This window comes from Gambusia affinis, linkage group LG19 (assembly GCF_019740435.1).
Source record: "Gambusia affinis linkage group LG19, SWU_Gaff_1.0, whole genome shotgun sequence".
NCBI classification, from domain to species: Eukaryota; Metazoa; Chordata; class Actinopteri; order Cyprinodontiformes; family Poeciliidae; genus Gambusia; species Gambusia affinis.
In genome coordinates this window covers 11211551-11233853 of record NC_057886.1, presented here as the reverse complement: position 1 = coordinate 11233853, position 22303 = coordinate 11211551, and the positions used below count along the sequence as shown (strand labels likewise).

General features: G+C 37.8%; 1 protein-coding gene across 1 annotated transcript; it reads left to right on the top strand.

Moving 5' to 3' along the window:
- The first annotated feature begins 4050 nt into the window (after positions 1-4050).
- On the top strand, positions 4051-15867 carry LOC122822465 (voltage-dependent calcium channel gamma-1 subunit-like). Its single transcript, XM_044101157.1, has 4 exons — positions 4051-4514; positions 11956-12030; positions 13729-13866; positions 14040-15867. Exons 1-4 carry the CDS (start codon positions 4274-4276, stop codon positions 14270-14272), a joined length of 687 nt encoding a protein of 228 aa, XP_043957092.1. The 5' UTR covers positions 4051-4273; the 3' UTR covers positions 14273-15867.
- The last annotated feature ends 6436 nt before the right edge of the window (positions 15868-22303 follow it).

The following is a 22303-nucleotide window of genomic DNA, read 5'->3' as shown; positions in this document are numbered from 1 at the left end:
ACTTTCAATGTTCTTACGAAAGGAAGAAAAACATATTTTTAACTTGTGTATTACGCCCGGCATACTGTACCTGAATAAACAAACAAAATCAGGGTCATTGTTGTTGTACTGTGTGGTGATTTCTTCCTGAAAAAATCAGAGCCGTTTAGTGTGAACAGTCACTGTAATTCATCCGGGTGTTGGAGGCCACATGGAGCTGTTTTAGGAATCCACAGTTTCCTAAAAGCAAAACAGATTCCACCATTTAATCTTAACCGTACATTTACTGAGTTTATGCCAGGGAGTTTCCTTTTATTTTTGCAGCGAGGGAGAAAACACAGATTTGGTTTCCTACATAAACTTTGCTTTAACTGGCTGCTTCCTCAGCTGCTGACCAGTGGAAACATGACTGCCTCCTGCTTCAAATCAGAATTTCTTTATTTAAAAACAAACATAGAAGGATAAAGTGACAGTTTGAATCATGTTACAGCTGGTGTGTAAACTGGCATTCTAACATTTTGTTGTTTCTTATATGAAAGAAATTACCCACAACTGATAATTCATTGGCTGGTAGAAAGTGTTTTTCTGAAAAAAAAAAAAAACCAAAAAAAAAAAATCAGCCGTTAACTCTTCAAATCAAGACGTCAATAGGTAGAGACAGGAATAGGCATGGGGAACTTTGTAACACTGGGAAGCAGGATTACAAGAATTTAGGTGGGAGGAGTTGAGTTTTACATGACCGCTTGAATAGACTGAAAACCTACTCACCACCTGATCAAACACTCAACGTATTAAAAATGTATGAATGAACACAACCAACAGAGCACAACAACCTCATGATGAACATTTTTCTGTTCTTTGTGTTGCAGCTGTTACTAATCATCTCAGGGTTGCTTGTCTTGTCACTGAACACCTCTGATTGCTGTGCTTTGTTCAGATGTTGGTGGCTGACCTTTCCCTCTCTCCTGAATGCCTTCTCTGCTGCTCAAGATTAAATCGCCGCTGTTTCCATTCAAGCTACAACCTCCTGGCTGCAGTCTTTGCAATGTTTGTGCTACACTAGTGGCAGACCTCTTTGAACAGAGAAGCTGCCACTTTCAATGTTTGAAAGTTCAAATATTTAGTTCCACACTTACTGAATAGTTTATTTACACCTGTAAAAAAGTGATTCACTTGATCTTATTTTTTTTTAAATAACCCTTTTATACCTATTTAACTAATGTTATTCACAGAAAAAAAATTCTAAGAGAAAAAAATGAACTGCACTCTTCTCCCATAGGCTAACATAACTTGAGTAAGACACTTCTTGAAGAAATTTACCAGTTTCCAACATTCGTTTGAGGAACGTTTGCCTTATTATAGGAAATGTTTGAGGTGTTTCTTTGACTTACAATCTGTTTACAATCTTAATGGGATCAAAATTCTTACTTTTACCCAGGATGTTCCATTTTTTCTATTTCAGCCAGTCTTTGTGAAATGTCCTGTGATATTTCAGTTTTTGAATTTTTTTTTTATGGTGAGGTGGCCTGACCCTGCAGCAGCAAAGCATTCCCACACCACGACGCTTCCACTTTCATGCTTCACAGCTGGAATCCTGAATTTGCTTTATGCCTCTTTTCTGTTTGAACTGGTTTTGCAATTTAAACAGATCAAATCTCCATCAAAATGCTGAGTAGCAGTGTTCTAGCACTGGGTCTTATGAAAATGATCTTTCATCCAGTTTTATTGTTTATTCAGGATTTTCCCAGAATTTCTTAGATTGACATTAAACATTGATATAACCAAATATGCTAGAAAAAAACAATCAGGCTGTCATATTGTGTTTTAGCTTTGCACATCGCTCTATGTTGCGTCTCATGTCAAAATTATAAAACCGCTCCACAAAATGAGAGGGATCACGCTAGTGAGATTTCATTTTCATCAACAACTGGTAATACAACTTGGGAAATCAACCTCTGATATAAACATCCAATATTGCAGCACATTCAAGGAGATTACAAGCTCCCCTTGTAATCTCCAGCTAATTGAATTGTTTTGGGTCTCTTCTCATTAGCTCACAATTCACCATCCTACATCACCCCAGACTCATTTAAATGGAGAGATGAAGCATTTAAATGCACAGAACAAGCAGGTAAGGATGTATTGAAGCTGATCCTGTTGTTTTACACGCAGAGACTGACACAACCCTCATAAAAATGGCCTTGAGGCACGGAAGGTCTAATTTAGCTGGAGCAATGTGGCCTGTCATTAGCGAATGAACACAGTTGGGTCCCTCTAAAGGCTGTGCAATCTAGTCAGCTTTGGGTAAATTTAGCCACCAATTAAGGTGTTTTATGGTGGAATAAAGATTGTGACAAGGAAACTAGCAGCCACAATTAAATAATATCTCTTTAAATCCATCTTTACTTCCACAGAAGAAACGAAGCACATCCGTGGTTGCAGACAGCTGAAACAAAAAACGCTCAGTTGATGATTCAGATATTCCTTCCTTGTCAGGTGTTGTTCTGTCTTTCTCCTCCCAGTCGACTGACACTAGGTGATCTCTTGGGTATGATACACTGCGCTGTGGATGGCGTGTCACTGCTGTTGTGCACATCCTCGTCTGTTGCTTAGAGACAGCTGTGAGGTGTTTGGTCTCTTTGCAGCCACAGAGGAGACCGTGAACAAATAACAGGTCAGGGGGTCAGCCAGGAAGATGGGGAAAAAAACCAAAAGACATATTATTACATACTGAGAGATGAGTGGACTCTGTCATTGGAAGAAGGACACCTTTACTGCAAATGTAACCAGGCAGGCTGTGACAATAAACATGGGTTTTTGCCATCATCTCACAGACTTTGACACTGTTAGATCTTGTTTTGCCCACATAGATAGATTTTTATTAGTAAAGAAATTATGAAAACTATGCATCATTTTTGTCTTTTTGTCATTTTTGTTACATCGGTCTATTACATATAAACCCAGTAACAATAGATTATAGTTGCAACATTGCAAATGGTAGAAAGGCTTAAGAGGTATGAATACTCTTGCGAGGCACTGCAATCCTGGATTGTATTTTGTGTCCCCTTGACTTTATGTTTAGCTTTAAATATCCCAAAGTTTAAAGTACAAACCCCCACGAGCTGTGTGAGTGGTGTCAGAGCTGAAAATGGGCCAGAGTCCCGTCTAAAGTGGGGCGCAGTGGTTTATAAAAAGCTTGTCCGCTTATGCAGGGAGTTTTACGGGCAAGATGTTGATTGTGCAATTCAGATCTATCAGATTTTAATGGTTGACATATGATAATAAAGCCGGGAATAATAGAGAGCTCAACAACCTGTAAGATTTCAGCCTTTCAAATGAATTGTGGTTTTAAGTACTTCTGTTAAAATAACACATGCTGAGAACTCGACATAAATACGTGTTATGCATTTTCTGATGACACATTTTTTTAACAATGTCCACAGCATGAATATTCTACAGGTTTGAAGTAAACGCCCCTTTTTCCTCATAAAAATCTGGATCAGCTGCTGGGATCAGGAGAAGTCCTTGTTTCAAACCTTGATGGCTGATTGGCTGAGGAAGTAGATCAGCCATTTCAGACGCCAACTAATAAAGGAAATCTTTCCCCAGCGGAGTCCCATGGTGCATGGCACCTGAGACAATTGAACGAGATTGGACTGAATAAGGAAAAGATGCGACAGAGAATGTTCCAGATAAATGATGGATTGATAAGCGTTTGGAAGAGTGATGAAATATTAAAGTCTGGTGTCAGAGCGTGACGATTGTTCCCATCTGATGGCCTTTGATGTTGTAAGAACTGCAGGGGGAAAATATCTGAATCAACAAATTGTATTAGAACTTTAAATCAATGAGCTCAGTCTTGCTCTAACACTGGTCCCAATTGCTTTGCTCCAAAATATTGTTGTACAGAGCATAGAGACATCCAGGTACACCTTGCTTATTTAAGTGAATGGCATTAGTTTACCAAAGGCGAGCAGGGAGGGAGAGGAAGAGAGGAGAGAGGTAGAAACTGGGGCACTGTTATCTGGCCTCTTTTTACCAACCACAAGGCACAAGGCGGAGAACGAAAAAGACAGACTCTTGAAGAGCAGGAGCGACAACAGAGGACATTAGAGGTGTGGTGAAGACGGCAAAACATCTGGAGACAATGTCCGATGTCAAGAACTGACAATAAAGAGGAGCAGGAGCAAATTCCACCGCAGTCTGTCCAATCACTCGCCCAGCTGACACAAACCGGTGGCAAGCACGGACGCGCACACCCACGGTTCGGCGCGCACCAACCTGAAGCTGCAACATGTTTGAGGAGCAGGTGACAAAGGTCAAGATCACATCTGTGGCGATCGTCGTCGGCATGTCTGCGATGCTGGCGGCAGTGGTGACGGATCACTGGGCCGTCCTGAGTCCCAGGGTGGAGAAGTTCAACGCCACATGTGAGGCGGCCCACTTTGGCCTCTGGAGGCTTTGCAAGAAGACCATCTTCATGATGAAGGAAGACCCTCAGGGCAAAGGATGTGGCCCCATCAGCTTACCTGGAGGTATGGGGCATCCTAATTTTTAATCAGTAAAGTAAAACCTGATTAGTGGTTATCTTTTAGTCCTTATGGTTAAGATTCCCATCAACAAGTTCTGGCATAAGGTCTGTGGTGTTGCTAAGATGGTACAATCTACTGTCATTGTTTATTAAAAATAGCGACGGTTTAAACCCCTAAACGATCATCTCACTGGACATTAAAGAGTTTTTTTTAGTTATAATCAATCAGTTTCCACATTCAGGAGCTTTTATAAGGCCTTTGGTTTTTTGTGGATCTGTCCCTTGTTCTGTTGTCTTCCTCGCTTCTGCCAGCACATATGTGGCCATGTGTGCAGACATTCACTAGAGCATAAACATGGATGGGTATTTCAACCAAACACTTCACAAGTCACCATGCCCAGAAACTCTGTGAACTGTCTTTGTCTTCCACAAAAGAAGTCACTGAACAGACTGCTGATTAGGTACAACCTTCAAAGCGTTATGGTGAATGAAAGCCAAAATCTTTTCTGTTTGTTATAAAACCATATGGGTCGTTGAATCATTTATTATGGCGTAGTCTGACTCTCTTTGGGCTGAAATGTAAGATCTCAACTCCCTTATTTTGACAGATAACATTTTTACAGATTCTTTAGAGGGTTTGATCAATTCAGATGTGAATCTTACAAGAAAGTAGCGTTTATTACTTTTGTGGTTAAAACACAGATGGAAAATGTCAACTAAAGCTGTTTCTGTCAAATATAAAGTCAACTATTTTGCACAATTGGGTGGTATTCCAAGCTGTAAGTCATTTAAAAAAAGAAGTCAAAACATTTCAGCTTGTATCTTGAAAGGTTTTAAATTACCTGCATAGCTTTAATTACGAGGACTCTCTTTGTGCAGAGCAAGCCCCTGGGTAAAACCATGTCTCCTGGCCCCTGGCTGTGCATGCGTGCCTTGCAGCCTAACTGAGAGATTTCACTCTGACTCTGTCATTGACTTTGCCTCTGGCTCCTCCAGCACCTCAGGATCAGTACAGGCCTTAATGAAGTGTGGCTTTCCGCCCCAGCTCATGAGTTAGAATACACCTGGGAGACTCGGGAAGAATGAAAGAAATTGAGTGAAGAGAGCAGGACGGTGTACGTGAGCAGGGATACCTCTGTTGAGAGTGAGACACCGAGGACTTTTGGAACGAACAAAAGAGAGAGAGAAAGGTGGTGGTGGGGGGTGTGCAGGGGTCTTTCAGTGAAGTGAGATGGTGTTGTACTTTTTTTTTTCCAAGAACACGTTGAGAGATCAGATAATAGTGTGCCCTAGACAGAAAGCCAGACGAACGCACTTTCATCTTTTTCTCTGGACAAGTCTGTCACCTGTTGGATGTGAGACACAGAAATTGTAACTGACAGACTCATAAGTCCAGTTTGACATATTAATCAGCCCCCTAAGATATCATTATGAAGCACCCTCCAGATGTATTGAACCACCTGGTAAAAATGTGTAAGAAGCTTAAAATAAATTCCGGCTCGGGTTTCTCTTTCAACATGTAACGGTTTTGAAGAATACAGAAAGGGGGTTGTTGACCAACATCTGTTTTCACAATTTCTCTAGATTGTCCTGAGTCCATTCCTGTCCATTGTTCTTGTCAGCTCACCCTTCAGAGTTTCAGTGGGATTCAGCTAATGGTGGCTCTGATGACCATGAAAGACAGATTTTGTGTCCGGTGAATAATTCCTGAATTTAGGTGACCATATATTCAGGATCATCGAACTGCTTAATGGCTGAAATATGACCTGTTTGCCATCCGATAATGTTATGGTGTTACTATGGGATTGCTACGTGCTCTAAGAAAGTTCTGAGTTCCTTGAAAGAGAAACAAGCTCACATCACCGGAGATCTTCCACCATACATTACTGTGGAAATATGGTGCATTTCCATATATTCATAATTTGCTTATTGCCAAACTCATCTGGAGTGTTTTGATTAAATAACCTCACAGGGGTCTACAGTAAAGACTAAAATGTAAAAATACATTTTAAAATTTACCAATAGTCAACATAAAGACATTAAAACAGAAGTGGTGTTCTGTCTTTTTTGTATGTTGGTTGAAAGCCAAGCAGCAGCACTCTGAATTGACTGGAGAAGGTCAAGATCTTTCTTATTCAAACAGATGAAAGGACAGTTACAGCAGTCAAGACGAGATGAAATAAAAGCATGAATAATCGTGTGTAATTCAGCTTTTGACGCCAGAGTTTGAGATAAGAAATGTTTCTCAGCTAATAAGAAAAAGAAAGAGTAAAAAGAGTTTCTCATTCATCCTTGAGAATGTCTCTCCAATGACACAGCAAACAATATATTGATAAAAAGTCTATATGCAGTCCTAAAGTCCATATAGTGGAGATGAAACTGACCAATCACAAGACCTGGCAAACTTTGCTTTATTGTTTGAAGCAGTATTTCATCATAGACATGCTTCACTCAAAACAACAACAACAAAAAAATAACACATCCAAACATATAACTTGTTGAAAATGGATGGATAATTGTTTAACCTGATGTTGCTGCTTTTTGTTTTCTTTTCTTTGAAACATGGTAACAGTATAAAAGCAGAATCTCCACTACTTCTGTGAGGTTCAAACAACCTGAAATAGGCAAAAGTGATTAGACAGAAGCAGACTGAAATGTCATGCTCTCTGGTTTTGTTTGTCATTTATTTCCGGTTCTCATTTTTAGCTTTCCATTGGTTGTAATTGCTTTCTCTGTCCTGATTATTTTCACTCTTACCATCGGGTAAGTAGTGCGTGTGCCCTGCTCACAATTTATCAGGTTGTTTATGCTGGTTTGGTCATGCACAGTTAGGTCCTACACGACTCCAGTGCGCTGCACCGGAAATGCAGGGCTTTAGAGAAGGGAGAGCTTTTTAAGAGAACAGCATAAATCTGCACAATTATGCACTTGCATTTGTATCATTCAAGTTGTAACAGAATGAATACTTTTGTCATTAGGATTTAGATGAGTAACAATGGCTTCTTGTCTTTCTGTCTAAGTAATTTGGAGAATTTGTTTTTGCTTCAAGGTTAAATGTTTTGCCAAAGGCTTATCGGTTTTCTACTTAATGTTTATACTTGTTTGTGTGGCAGGTTTCAGTCAGTCACTGTGCTCTTACTTTGTTTCACTAAATCACTGTGCAGCACTGTCACAGTTTCCCCTTTGAAAGAGAATCATTTGAAGTAGTAAGTTTTGACTTTAAGAAATTTTCAAGATTTTCTGAAGCTATTTTGTATTGTCATCAATTTCCACTGCATATTAAAGGTGAATACAGATTAGGTAGGTTGAAATGTTTTCGCCAGGAAGGTAGTACTTTTGATTTTACCCTAAAAGGTAACCGTTTTGGATTGTAAATCAGTAAACTACAGTCTTCACCCACAGTTAAACTCCTCTTCTTCTATTAACTTTTCACAGTTTTCTGCTTGCAATCGCCTGAGGTGAAAAATGGAAAAAAAAATCCCACTGTCAAAGTAATATTTTGACAGATAGTCCTCTATTTAGTTTCATGCTAATCTGCTTGAGCTGAGCTTTTTGCATTCAGTAAGTATCAAGCTGTTTTCTTTTATTTAATGTTGTTAGAGGGTCCATTTTGCCATCTAGTTCAATATGCTGCAGTGTACTTATGGGAATCAGTCGGCAATCCATTTATTCCCATGGGAAAATTTGTGGCCTCCCTTATGCTTGTTTAACCTTTAATTCCACTTTCCTTCATCTCAAACATCCTTTGAGTGTCGCTTAAAAGCTGCTCGGTTTTTGTTGCATATTTTACAGAGATTGAGTAGGAAGAAAAAAAATAACAAATGAACAAAGTGCTCACTTGCCCAAGTGGAAACGTTGAAGGCATGCTGGTTAAAAAGTGAATCACACTGTTGGGCAAATGCTGGTAAAAACTTGCGCTGTCACAAAAACTGCAGGTTGAGTTCTTATTAGTTACATCGGCTTATGTAAGACAAACGTGAAAGCAATGCAGTCTGCTTTTATGCAATGTTTGTTAAGCAGGTGTAAAGCCAGTTACTTAGTTTATCTGCTTGTGAGTTTAGTTTGCTGGCTGCATGCAAAGCACAATGTTGTCTCGGACCAATATGTGCTCTGAGAGATTACATCCTTCATGAATCATGAACCTAAACACACACGCAACAGTGATTGGACTTAATAATGCAAATTAACATTTTCCAAAAAGACAAGGAGGTTGGTTGAAAAGAGGACAGCACACAAACACTCATTTCTATCCACTCTTCTGTTGATTAGCGGTTGTGTAACAGGAGCAACTAAACTGTGAACCCAAAAGGCTTTAAAAATTAGCTTCCCAGAAATGACGCATGACAGCTGGAGTGTTGTAAAAATCAAACAAACCCTTTATGGAGCACACCGCGCAGCACGGCTGGGAAATAAAGAGCACAAATGGACCTTTTGGGTGCATGTGCATGTTCACATGTACATGCTCAAAGAGTACAGAGACAGGTTTATTATCAAATATGTTCCAGAGCTTCTATGTGGACATGCATTACGCTTTCCAGTCCGTCAGTGGAAAGAAAGTATCTCCAGAGCGTATCTTTACATAAAACATCTTCCACTTCCTGCTTTTCATTTTCAGAAGCCAAGCACTTTGATGATATTCAGAATTTATACTCAAAAGCACAAATATCCCCTTGAGCCTTTTCACCTTCTCTACGCTCAATTATTCCCCTCTCTCGTGTGTCAGCTTCCTGCTTTGAGTGGAAAGCTAAACAAGGCAGCAGTAAAGGCATTGGCTTCCGCCTATCACAACGTGGAGCACTTACAGATACAAAATTTGAATAACTCTTAAAATGCAAATGACCCAGAATATACAGAACAAAATGTGCTCATGATGATGACAATGAAACCTTTGACTGTCGTCGTGAAAGGTCAGCTGGGACTCTGTTGCGTTGTTGTGTCCGGCTTATCAGGGCTCCTGGTAGAATAGCTGTTCAAATATCACAGTGCATGCTTTTCACACTGACCCTGAACTAGTTGGCCATTCTGTGAAAGAACCTGAACACAAACTGTGAGCCAAAGCCTTCAAAATAAAGACTTACAAAATAATTATTTGTATGTAGGTGCCGGATGGTCGACTGAATTTAACACAAAAACAGAAAAAATGTGAGATGTTGTGAAACAGAGTGAGTATGGAGTTGGTAAATCAGAGGCGCCACATCAAAGAGAGAAGACGACAGTTAAAATGGAAAGAGGTGAAACTGAAATGACCGTCAACACTTTGCTTTAATCATCCTCCCCCTGGAACTAAATCTCCCCATTAGCAAGACTGCAAGGTCGATGATACACACCCAGATGTTCTCTTTCTTGGTAAATGTTCACTATTTGGAGCAGGAAATGTGCCTTTTCCACAACAGCTTTTTACTAGATAGGAAAAAGAAACACGAATAATCAAACTAATGAAAACCGATCTAACTGCAGCGCCTTACAAAAGCATTTATACACCTTAAACATTTTACTTTTTCTCACATTAAAACAAAAAGAATTTTAATACAATACGTTAAAATTTTGAGAGCTAGGCTTACAGGAAGTAGAACAAAATTGTGAAGTGGCAAAAAAAATAAGACAGTTTGCTTCTAATTTTTCAAATAAAATCTGCAAGGGTGACATAGGATCATTTTTACCTTTACCTAGTTTTTGTGTGGCAGTGTAATTTGCAATAGCTACTCCTGCTTTCAATAAATTTAACTTAATTTTATTTAATTTAGATTGATTTGATAGGGACAGACACAAATAGACAAAATGAACAGAACAGCAGTCCCATGTTTGCATTATCAAAAAGAATCAAAGCAAAATTAACACTTAAGCTTTTAAATAAGTAAAAATTAATTTTAGCACTAAGATTCTAATGATTAATTCTATTCTATTAATTCCTCAATATATTTTAATGATAACCTATATGTGACAAATCACCTGGTTAGGATTGATGCTACCACAACAGTGAGGCCACAAACTTTAGAATTTTAAATCTGATTTTGAGTTCAATTTAAAGCCGATCTCTGGAGCTGTAGACAGAAATGTGACTTTATTTCCACCTGCTTTCCCGATCTTAATCAATCTTGATGAGAAAAAAATATCTTCATTGTTTAAAGCTCCTCTGAACTATTATTCTTTTTTCAGCTTTGTGTATTAGGCAGAAAACTGTTTTCATAAAGACTGGAGAAAACAACATAGCTCAACCCGAACACATATTAGTTGAGATTAGCTTGGCCCCAGAAGTGCAGGCAGCAAATGAGAAAAGACAAATGAAAATAATATATTTGCACATATCAGCTGCACTGTGACCCTGCCTCCACTTTTCTGGAGTTCCTGTGTGGCCACATGGACATTTTTCCATGCACAAGCGCATGCATATGCATTCAAAGATCTCTTCATATATGCCTTTACATGTGTAAACAGATAGAACTAGCCAAGACCTGCAGCACCCTGTTGCTAGGTTACCCCTTTTAGTGATTCCTTCTCATCCTGGTTAACAAACAGCTCCTCTGTTGCCTCGTGGACACACATACTCTATGCACATACACTAACACACAAACACTGTCTGTCCCTATCTGGGTGGAAAAGGGACCTGCCTGTTTTATGGGTTTAATCTCAGCAAGAAATGGTAGCAAGTGTAGAACAGAAGGAACACTTGCTTGGCCTTTAGCTCGTTGTCAACCTTTCGCCTCCTCCCAGATGCCTTTAAAAGATGGCTCATAGATGGGGGAGTAGAAAATAATTGCTCTTCCACAGAAACATTTCTTCACAGCTGTGGGAAATATCAAACTATTGTGGAACAAAATACTGATGGCTCAGCAAGTAAAATGCAACAAATTCACAATTGTACTCCATGAAGAAATATGTCCGCAGTGAATTTGATTCCAAATAACATGGATGACAGAAAATATTAGCTTTTCTTTAAAAAAAAAAAAAATTATTATTATTACAAGTTATTTAAATGCTGCTGAGATGTGGAAGGGATATCAAACACACAATGGTCAGGCAGTCAAACAGGATCTACATTAGTTGCAAAAATGATGATTATTTTATTTATAAATGTAGAAATTTGAAAGATATGATATGGGATTTTAAACCAAAAGTGTGTTTTTTTCTAAAAGACTAATTTAAATGTGTTTTTGTTCTGAATATTGACTAAAGACTTTACTATTTATTGATGTCTTCACAATTACAACAAATACTGCTAAAACACTCAGTGTTTAACAGTATTTGGCAAAAGTATTCACCTCTTTAGCGTCTGTGTCTTAATAATGTCAGTGTAATTTTATACTTAATCATGAGATTCATTGAAAGTTTATAACACAGAACAATGGCTGGTAATGCAAAGGTATCCAATCTTTTTTCTGTCTTTAGTCCCTCATATATCTTTCTGTCTGTTTGCTCCCCCCTCCTCACTATCTTTTATTCTTCAGCAAAAAACTGCTCCTACTTCAAACACTTCACATCGGGAGAAGAAGCTGAGGTTTTTGAAGTGAAGACCCAAAAAGGTGGGTGGATCTTCGTTAACTCAGACAATGACTTACCACATCACCACACTGTCTATGTTTCAAACTCAACAGAAACATCTAAAAATATAAGAGAAGACAGTAAAGGCAGGGAGACATTGGACACATGATCATGTGCTCCCTTAATGAGACAAATGTTCGAACACGACAACAAATCTTTATGCCACTTTTAGGGCTTTAAGAAAAACAATTTGGAGCAAGTTACCTTTTACATACTTGTACTGGCAAACTTACTGAAATACAATTCTTCCTGATTTATTGTGTTTAATCTTATCACTTTGGAGTGAAAAAAACAGCAGCATCCTGACAAATGTTTTCAATGAAAGGCCACACTTGTAAACATACCTTCACCAAATTCTATTATATAATTAGGCTGCTATAGCAGAAATGTTCTTATTTTTAACTATGGTGTAAAATGATAAGAGTAATATTTTAATAATGTAAAAAACTAATTTGTTTCTATTGGCACAACAAAGGAAGTTTTATTTCTTTCCACTGAAGCAAGGCAAAAATAACATAAAAAAAATCCAATAAAAATAAAAAGTTTAAATAAAAATATAAAACCAAGAGAGACAAAAAAAAAATCTGATATGTTGTTATGTGCACATGAATTTGCAAAGAAATGCTCCAAGGAATGAGAGGTTGGTGCTGTAAACCTTTTGTCTTCTATCTGTAGTCCAAAAAGCTTGACATATTAATATCCAACAGCAACAAAACTCTGAGCAAGAGTTAATCATCCGACAGATTAATTCCCAGTTTGCATTTAGTTATTCATGCTTTGAAAAGGTAAACTGAAACGGTGGAAAATATTTCCTAGTTTTTAAGGTATAATTGGAAATATTGTGAACTGACACATTTCAGTTTCTATTGAATTGACATTCATATATAAAAAAAACAGAAGTATAACATTTTTAAAGTACACCTGAAAACTTGATCAAAAGTTAGTGTGAAATCTCAGATGGCATGTGAAAAATGCAAAACATGTTTTGCACATGGGGAACATGGCTTTGCTACAATGCAATCATTTAATATATGAAACAAATAGATTCAACTTAAATTGGATCTGCAAGGGTAAAAATGTGTATGTTGCTTTAATGTTTCCTAAATAAAGTTAAGAAAGAAAGATCAGAAATTCTGCACACAAAAAACTTCTTAGAATATGTGCTGAAGAGCCTAAATGTGAGAAAATTTTCCACCAGATATGTTTGAACAGTTGGGACTGTGAGGTGAAATAGGATCATTTCTATCTCAGCTGGAGTGTTACAGAGAAGCAAAAAGCAGATTATCTTTAGCTGAGAAAAGAAAGAGAGAGAAGGCAGGAAGAAAGAGACATGTCCTAATCATCTTGTTAAAAGCCTGCAGCAGCTTGTCTGTCATGCAAATGGTATTATTACCGATTTAGATTGATGTCTGGTTTTTTTTGGGGGGGGGGATTTTTTTGAAGTGGGGCTAATTTAAAGGCTAATTATCCGGTTCATAACTCAGCTCAGTTATGAGACTGTGTATGAAACAGTTGTTTTCTTACACAGTCCCAGTTTTTAATCTCCACACTGATCCTATCATCTCATCCAGTTTGCTTCAACCTCTTAGTCTTTGGTAGATTTTTTTTTTTATGTTTTCTTGTTGGCTTTTTAATCTCCTCTGGTTTCTAAATCTTATTTGTGTCCTTTCCCTCCTAAGAGTACAATATCTCTGCTGGAGCCATTGCTATCTTCAGTCTGTTCTTCATGATTCTGGGCACACTGTGTGTGATCTTTTCTTTCGGAAAAGGGCGAGACTACCTGCTCCGACCTGCCGGGATGTTCTTTGCCTTTGCAGGTTAGATAGGATTGTGTTATTTTTCCTCCTTTTTCAGAGTTTGAAATATTTATGATTTGTCACTACAGTGCTGATTTATATAGACCTTTTTTTTTTTTTTATAAAAAAAAGCTAATGCATCTTTCTGTTGGATGAATTGAACAAATGGAGGTCTTCCTTGTTTTGGCATGCAGGCCTTTGCATTATCATCTCCGTCGAAGTGATGCGCCAGTCTGTGAAGCGAATGATCGACAGCGATGAGACCATCTGGATTGAATACTATTACTCCTGGTCCTTTACATGTGCCTGCGCCTCCTTCACCCTCCTCATCCTCAGTGGAGCTGCCCTTCTTCTTATCTCAATGCCCCACATTCCCCGTAACCCCTGGGAAACCTGCATGGACGCTGAGCCAGACACCTTGGATTAGCCATGGATGATTTTGCAGGAATCAATTGTAAACAGAGATTAAAAAAAATAATGGTTGTGTATTGTTTAACCCTTTAACCATGTATAGCTCAAGTAAAAGACATTAAGTTTGCTTAAAATGAGAATTAACTTTTTTATCTCTTCTTTTTTTCTCTTTTTCAAATATTCCAAAATTTAATCTCCACGGGTTTTGAATTTAAATTCAGAGTTTTGAATCATCAATATTTATAGACTTCCATTTTGACAGTGCTTTGCAAAAGTCTTCCCACCCATTGATCTGTCTGATATCTTGTTGTTTAAAATTCACAAATTTAGTGTATTTTTGGCAGATTCTGTGCAATAACACCAACACAATCTAGCCGTTCTTTGTACTTTTAGATTTTGGCTATCATTTAAAATATACTGCAAATCACCCTGACCTCACCATGTCCACCACGAAACATGGTGGTCCCAGCATCATGCTGCGGAGATGCTTTTCTTCCGCAAGAACAAACGGCTCCTCAGACTGAAAGATGAATGGAGTTAAATTCAGAACCATTCTGGAAGAAAACTTGTTAAGAGCTGCAAAACGTTGAAACAGTTTGACAGTCCAGTTCTTCCAGTAAAACAATGACCCTTAATAATACAGCATATTTACATATGTGAATGCTCGTGACCTAAATTTAGTTGTGTCATTGGAAAAGCCTCCTATTTTGGCTTTCTGTGCCAGTTTGACTGTGATTGAAATTACTGAAGTTATTTTGTGTCATTTTCATAAAATCCCCCCGGAACACTTAAAAGTGTGTTGCTGCAATGTTAGCTTATGCGAAAACGATCACAGAGTGTGAGTATGTTTGTAAGGCACCTGTATTTTCAACATAGACATTTTTACCAAACTATTCTAAAATTGTATCTTTAAGTTTCAGTTAAGGCTGTAAAATGCTATAGCTATAGCTATGATATGTAGTATTGGAAAATTAAACTGTTTTGTTGGAAAATTAAACTGTTTTGTTTGTCCTTCAACTGTAAATGATGCTTCTGTTCCCCTGCATATAATACTGTCACCATTAGACAAAGACCTCGTTTAGACAAACTCCTTTTATCCAGTTGTTTCACGTGTTGTTAGTCACCTGTGCCTAATGTGTTTCCATGAGTCGGTGTAGCCCAGCAGAGATTCAGCTAATGCAGGTGGAATGAAATTAAAGACCCCTAAAGGATGCCATTTCACAGGGAAAAAAATCCATTTTACTGCTGTAATCAGAACAAGCCTGTTATCATAGTTAACACAGTGTGACATCATTACATGGACTATGAAAAACAAAACAATTAAAGCACATTGTGCATGTCTCTTCTCTGCAGAGCAGATCTAATAAATCTATTTCAACAAATAGATTCATTAGAGTTAAAGTAGATCTCTATGTGTTAATGTTATCTAGTAAGGATATGAGTGGCTACAACTGAGTGGTGATGTAAAATAAAAACATGCTTTTTATTTGACGTGTCATGACAGCAGGCCTAAAGTAATATTATTCATGTATAATTTGTATGATCATTTTTACACAACATTAATATTTGTCTTTTTCACAAGAATCAATTAAAATATTTAAATCCCCCAAATGTTTTTTATTTTCACTTGAGGTTTTGTCTCTTCTGTCACTTATATTCTGAGCTCAATCAGAAAATGATGTAAAGCATAGGATTATGAGAGTATAAATAATTATGGAGAGATAACAAACCCCCAAAACCAGCACAGAAGTTATTTTTTATTTTATTCAAATTCCATCTTGGCATTTCAGGTATAGAGAAGCAGCAAGTGAAATTTCTTCATGTAACTCTTCCCGCAGATAGGACTCACAAAGATCTTCACAAGTTAAAATACATGCATATAATAATAACCTACCTATTACTACAAAAAAATTTTCAGTAATAAGAAAAATGCAGTGGAATTAGTTGGGATTTAGAAATGTCTAAGTACAAAAATACGCCTTAAGCTTCAAGTGGTTGAAGACATTGTGGAAGAACATTGCACCATTTTAGCGCCACAGATTCAACGAATCTTTACATTTGGTACAATGGACAATCAGACCTACCAGGACAAGCGAGTGAAGGAAATCGGACTGACATAAAGGAGCCAGATGTGGGGAAAGACAACTGATAGATGGACACACACTTGCTCCCTGTCAGTTTCAAGCATTCAGTATAAAGCTGTCATGTTAAGGCAGCAGGTGGCCAGCTAGTGAAGGTGGTTTCAGACGAAACGTCATTGTCCCACTGAGTATGAGGCAGTCTTTCAAAATGAGATGCACTTGAAATGGAGCTTAGACGAAAATTCAAACTGGGAGACTCGAGCAGCTCCACCACATCATCCAATCACCACACCTGGCCTCAGCCAATCCGGAACGGAGCTCCACGCCGCTCCAGCCAATCGTCGTCCAAGGACACCTTCAAGAGTTCAAACTATCCTGGGGGCTTCCTGCTCGTCAGCTGTGCTTCGACCCACCTCCTCCCCTTCTCCACCTTCACCATGAGGGATGTACTCTAGGTTCCTCCGTGCTCTCCCATCTCCAGGCTCCGCACCACCACCAGGTTCGGTCCCGGGGGGAAGACTATCCCGAGCTCGCCGAGCAGACCGCCTGCTCACGGCGATCCTCGGCTTGTGGTCTTCTGCCGGGACCGAGCGCCAAAGAATTGTACCATTAAATCTTTTTAACTGCTATTTTCTTCTCTGTGTGAGTCTCTCCAGATTGAAATGTTTTTTCGCATTCGATCCGAAGTTCTGTTTATTCTTTATTGAGGCTTTTGCACCATTGCACAATAGAATTGGTAACACTTCATTTCAGAAGTAGCTGAAATCTAACTGAATTAAGAGAGACATTTGTTTACCAAATGCTCCACAGAATTTGAGTACAGAAAGTCAAGGCCTCTTGGGAGCTGATGTGATGTGACAGATGAATATAGGCTTTTAAATAATTCATTACACTCTTACTGTAGTCCAATGACCCCTGCACACTTGCTTATGCTTCCTATGGTACACTTTTAAATCCTGGAACTTTTGTCAGTATTTTGTTTGATGACTTTTGCTGAAATACTACACCTGCTTTCATAGCATCCAAAAGTAAATCCAGGTTTGTACATATTTAAAGCTCAGTTTTTTGCTTTGGCAGTGCCAAGTTAACAAGTTAACACCTGGAAGGTGTCGGAACTGTGATTTCTGCACCTGGCTTCACTGCATATGTTTTACAGGTTTTTTTTTTTTTGGGGGGGGGGGTTTTCCACAGTGAAAAACATTAAATTGGGTATTATTTCACTGAGTTTGTTTTAGTGAGGTTTAGGGAACCAAAGGTGCAACATTAGCATAGAAAAGCATATTTGAAGGTTTCCATTTGTCATGGCTTTGATGGTGGAGGAATTACAGGTGTTGTACAACAGCAGAGGAGAGTGTGTGAAAGAAAACTTTCCACTTTGGCACAAATTTAATTTTGCATACCAAAGGAAAATATGAATCACAACTTAATTACCTTTCTTAGAAAAGGCATCAACTTCCCAGCAGGTATCTTCACTCTTTGTATACCAGTTTGTTTGTTATATTTTAATTTGATTTATCATCTTACTTAACTTTATTTTAATTAAAACATAAGAATCTTTTTAGCTGAAATGTCATAATCCATGATGCTACATTCTATTTTTGTCCCAGAGTACAGAAGAACGTTGACGTATGATTTCCCATAAGCCAGAGCTGAAACTGGTAGTAAAGTACATCAATATTGAAAGGTTATGATTTCTGAAAAGCTAAATATTTTCATCCATTTTCAGCTGGTTTAGGACAGAGTAATGCAGTCCTCCACCTTCCCCACCTATTGTTGCAGCTTCTAGCCAGCTTGCTGGAAGAAGACTACTAAAATTCACATTTACTTAGACTAACAGTAACACAAATGCGCTGTGCCAGTTGTGGATAGGTTGTTTTTAAAGTAAATCCATTACATTTTCTTTGTGTTTGGGTGCATGTTAGGCAATACTACAGACCCTCATCTATATGGATGGTTTTATTCTGAACCAAGAAAACTGCATCTGTATTTGGACTAAAAGCAATTCAAAATTATTGGGTTTTTTTGTTTTTGTTGTTTTGTTTTGTTTGTTTGTTTTCTAATGTCAGCAGGAATGACTGGACATTATCAGATATTTTAAAAAGCTAATCAGCCAAACAACAATTGAAAAAAGAAAATGGAAAATATGTGCATGTGTTTTTGTGTGTACTTTGAATTTCTTTTTCTTTTTTGGTTCGCACTTTTATCATCATCTTACTTGCTTTGATGGATAAGCATTATTATTGACTCACAGACCTATTTATAGGTAAACTTAGTAAGAACCTGGCTGGAACGGCTTTTCCTTTCAGAACTGCCTCAATTACTTGTGGCATTTATTCAACAAGGAGTTGAAAACCTTCCTCAGATATTTTTTGTCCGTTATTGACGTAATAGCATCAAACAGTAGCCGGAGATCAGTTGGCTGGAATCCCAAACTTACATTATTGGACTGGTTCACCATGGACCACTGATGCAAGGCAGGATGGTTGCATGCTTTCATATTTCTCATTATGCAAATTTAGTGAGCCTGTGTTTATTTTAGCCTCAGTTATCTTTTCCTAGCTACTAGAAGTGGCACAGAGACAGGTCTTCTGCAGCTATAGTCCACCTGCTTCAAGAACTGAAGTGTTTGAACTTTAACAATATATCTTCACCTTGTCTACATGCCAAAATGTATTGAAATTGTTGCAATGCATGTGACTTATTTGTGCAAACAGGCTGATGAACAGATGCCCAGTAAATATGTTTCTACATGTGAAAGTTTTGTAAATTAATAAAAACAAGATGGTCAGTTTTATCCACAAATGGCGGGACAGATATATTTTTATACGTTTAGTATGCACTATGTATAAAGTTATTTGTTCCTTACCTGTACGTGTTGACTGTTTGACTTGCTAATGAATTCATTTCAATTGTAACAGGTTAAATGCAAATTCAATGTTTTTTGGCCAAGTAGCCTTAGAGATTCTGCATCCTAAAGAAACTAAAACCGAGATTAACTAGTTACTGGATGAAGTAGAACCAGCAGTATTTATGCATAAAGAGGAACATTTAACATGGATTTAGAAAACTGAGGAGGGTTTTGTCAGGAAGGATTTAGCTTCAGGTTTTACAGGAGTGGTAACATCAAAATGTAAATGTATTCACGAATGTGTTGTTTTGTAACCAGCCTCCACACCAGTTTGTCAGAACTATTATCTGTCTCCCTGTGAATCTGCATTACATCCCTTGACCTGTGTGACAGATTTTTTTCTTTTCCTGCTTTTGGCATAATTTAAAAAAATTATTAAACATTAATATGCAAACATTAATATGCAAAATTACTGGAGAGACATTACTAAATGTTGCTCATATTATCAGTATGTTGTAAACAGAACATCAACATTGTGTGCAGCTAACTTTTTGCCTTTTAACCTATTTCTCCCTGATTTGCAACAGCACCATGGACAAAGCTTAATGTCATAATACATGTGCTAGTTCCCTTCTCCATTATTATGACCTGTTAAAGTTAAGATGTTAATGTCTCATAGGCAGGGTGCGCTTTAGTCACCCTGCCTAAAGCGCAGGGTGATTGGCAGTCATTCACGGAGACAAAGAATCATACATTCACACATTGTGACCTATTGGTAATTCAGGAACCCCAGTTATCATAATATCCATGTTTCTGGTGCATAGGAGGAAGTTAGAGTATCCATGTATACATGGGTTGAACATCAGAAAAGCTCCTGGCCGACATCTGAACCCAGGTCCCTGTTTGTTGCAAACCATGACATCAGTTCCTGGATATACGACTGGATGTCCTTCTGGAATATAATTGACGGGACACCAAGGTATAGTTTTAGGTTTTTATGAGTTTTCTATGAGTTTTTAAGGTCAGTAAAGAGGACAAGAACAAATACTGCTGGTACTGTTGGTAAAGATTTTGCTGTGCACATTTTCACTCCAGAAACTGGATATTGAATTCCATATCAATTCAGAAAAAAAAACAAAAAACATAAAAAGTATGTACTTATCTAAAAAAAGATCTACTTGTAGAAGGGTTGAGATCTCTCTGTTGGTTTCCCAAAAGTCTCAAGAAAATGTTGCTAAAATGTAAGCAGTTTATGGGTTTCATAAAAACTTTCCTCATATTCATAAAGGTTTAAAATGTTAGGTATAGAGCTAAAGAGCTTCAACAATTACTTAATTTTAAATAACTTATCAAGCAACTTATTAAAGTTGCTGGATAACGATAAAGGAGGGTGTAGATCACATAAATGTTGTGATTAACATTTAAACATATTAATGTAGGGAATCTTTACATTGAAGAATGACGGCAAGAAAATATACATGCAATAGAGCTACAGTAAAAATATTACAAGAACAGTACAATTTCTTAAAATGGATTCAAATTTAATGATAGGCGCAAGGATAAAATTATTCCTTTTGGTTTGTTTACCTTTCTACCATTTTGCTGATGAAGGATGTCTGCAGGAGTCATCCTGGTTCCTTGAGTCACTGCGAGGAAGAAAAAGCTGTCGGTCCCTTCCCCGACCTCTGACTGAGCTCTGTCAAAGCTGCCACTATTCCCTATGTAGAACAATACAGTACAAGCATCTTACATTCTGTCTTGTCCTCGGGAGGTTGGATGAGCTGGCAGAAAGGTTTAAAATCACAGGGCGAGATTTCTTTCCAGTCGTCTAGACAGAAAAGGAAAGAAAGAAAACGTAAACTGAAACTGAAAAGACTGCGCAGAGGAATGGACAGTGAACAAGGGATTGAAAGAAAAAGTATAAACGAACATGAGTTACAAGCTGTCAAATATCAGTTAGAAAAAGAGGGAAACAATGACCTAAGGATGCTTTTAATTATCTCCCACTGTGAAAAGTGCATCTCTGCTGGAGATCAATGGGGTGGAGATCCACAGTGTTCTACTGGATCAAGTGGAGGTTATAGTTAATTAAAGTCACAATCCCTGTTTAATTTTTTCTTTAATAATAAATGATCTTCTGACCATCTGTAGGTGCAATACTCCATGAGTGATTCTGACGGGTCAAACAGAGTTGCGATAACCAGACATCAGGTGAAGTTTAAGTTTCATGTTAAACATGTTAAACGACTTAAACTATCCGACATCCACAGATAAGAAAACAGTTATGCAATAGTTCAATAGGACTATTTCTATGCACAGAATCAAGCCAATCCCTTTCTTACAGAACCGACTAAACTTCTGCCAATGTAGTTTTTACACTCTTATCTCTCAGCTAAGCTGTCAAAAAATTTTTTAGCTCAGACAGATTTTTTTTCAGTCAGAAAGCCATTCTAAAGTTTAAAGGTTGTTTATTCTGGGACATATTGTTGGGTTTGCAGTTAGCTTAGATGTAAAGAGAACCTTTCTTAGACAAGTGGTGCTAAGCACACATTCTACGCGGATGGGGGAAAGTTGGTATCTTACACAAAAGTAGCCAAATTAAGCTTAAGATACAAACAATATTTATCACAGTCAAGTCCAAAAGGGTGAAAAGAGCTGTGTAACTTAGTCGGGTGATGTTTGTTGGTGGACTCTTTACTAAAACTGGACATCTCAATTGGAGACATAATCTTGAGGCGAAAGACCCATCACAAGGGGTTCATCAACCAATGAGAAGCAGAACAGAGATAATGTGAGAGATAAGACAGTCTACTTAAAAAAAATATGAATAGAAAATCAAAATGGGAACAATTTATTACTCTTTCAGCAGTACAGATATGGTTTTTCTCATTTTATGTTATTTGGACTGAGTGAAACACTTCATCAAGGAGGCTCATATTTTCAAATAAAAAAATAAAAAAACACTGAATTTTAAAGTCACAACATAAAAATTAAAACTAGTCAGGCTACATTTTGCCTACACACTGAGAAATTTTTTTTTTCAGAGCACACTTAATTAATAAAAGTGTCAATGTCCAACGCTGTGCGCCCCCACATTGAGCTGTGAGTCACATCTGTT

Coding starts and splice junctions, on each gene's coding strand:
- LOC122822465 (XM_044101157.1), top strand. CDS start 4,274: ATGTTTGAGGAGCAGGTGACAAAGGTCAAGATCACATCTGTGGCGATC. Junction 12,031..13,728: donor TGAAGTGAAGACCCAAAAAG/GTGGGTGGATCT, acceptor TTCCCTCCTAAG/AGTACAATATCTCTGCTGGA. Junction 13,867..14,039: donor GATGTTCTTTGCCTTTGCAG/GTTAGATAGGAT, acceptor TTTGGCATGCAG/GCCTTTGCATTATCATCTCC.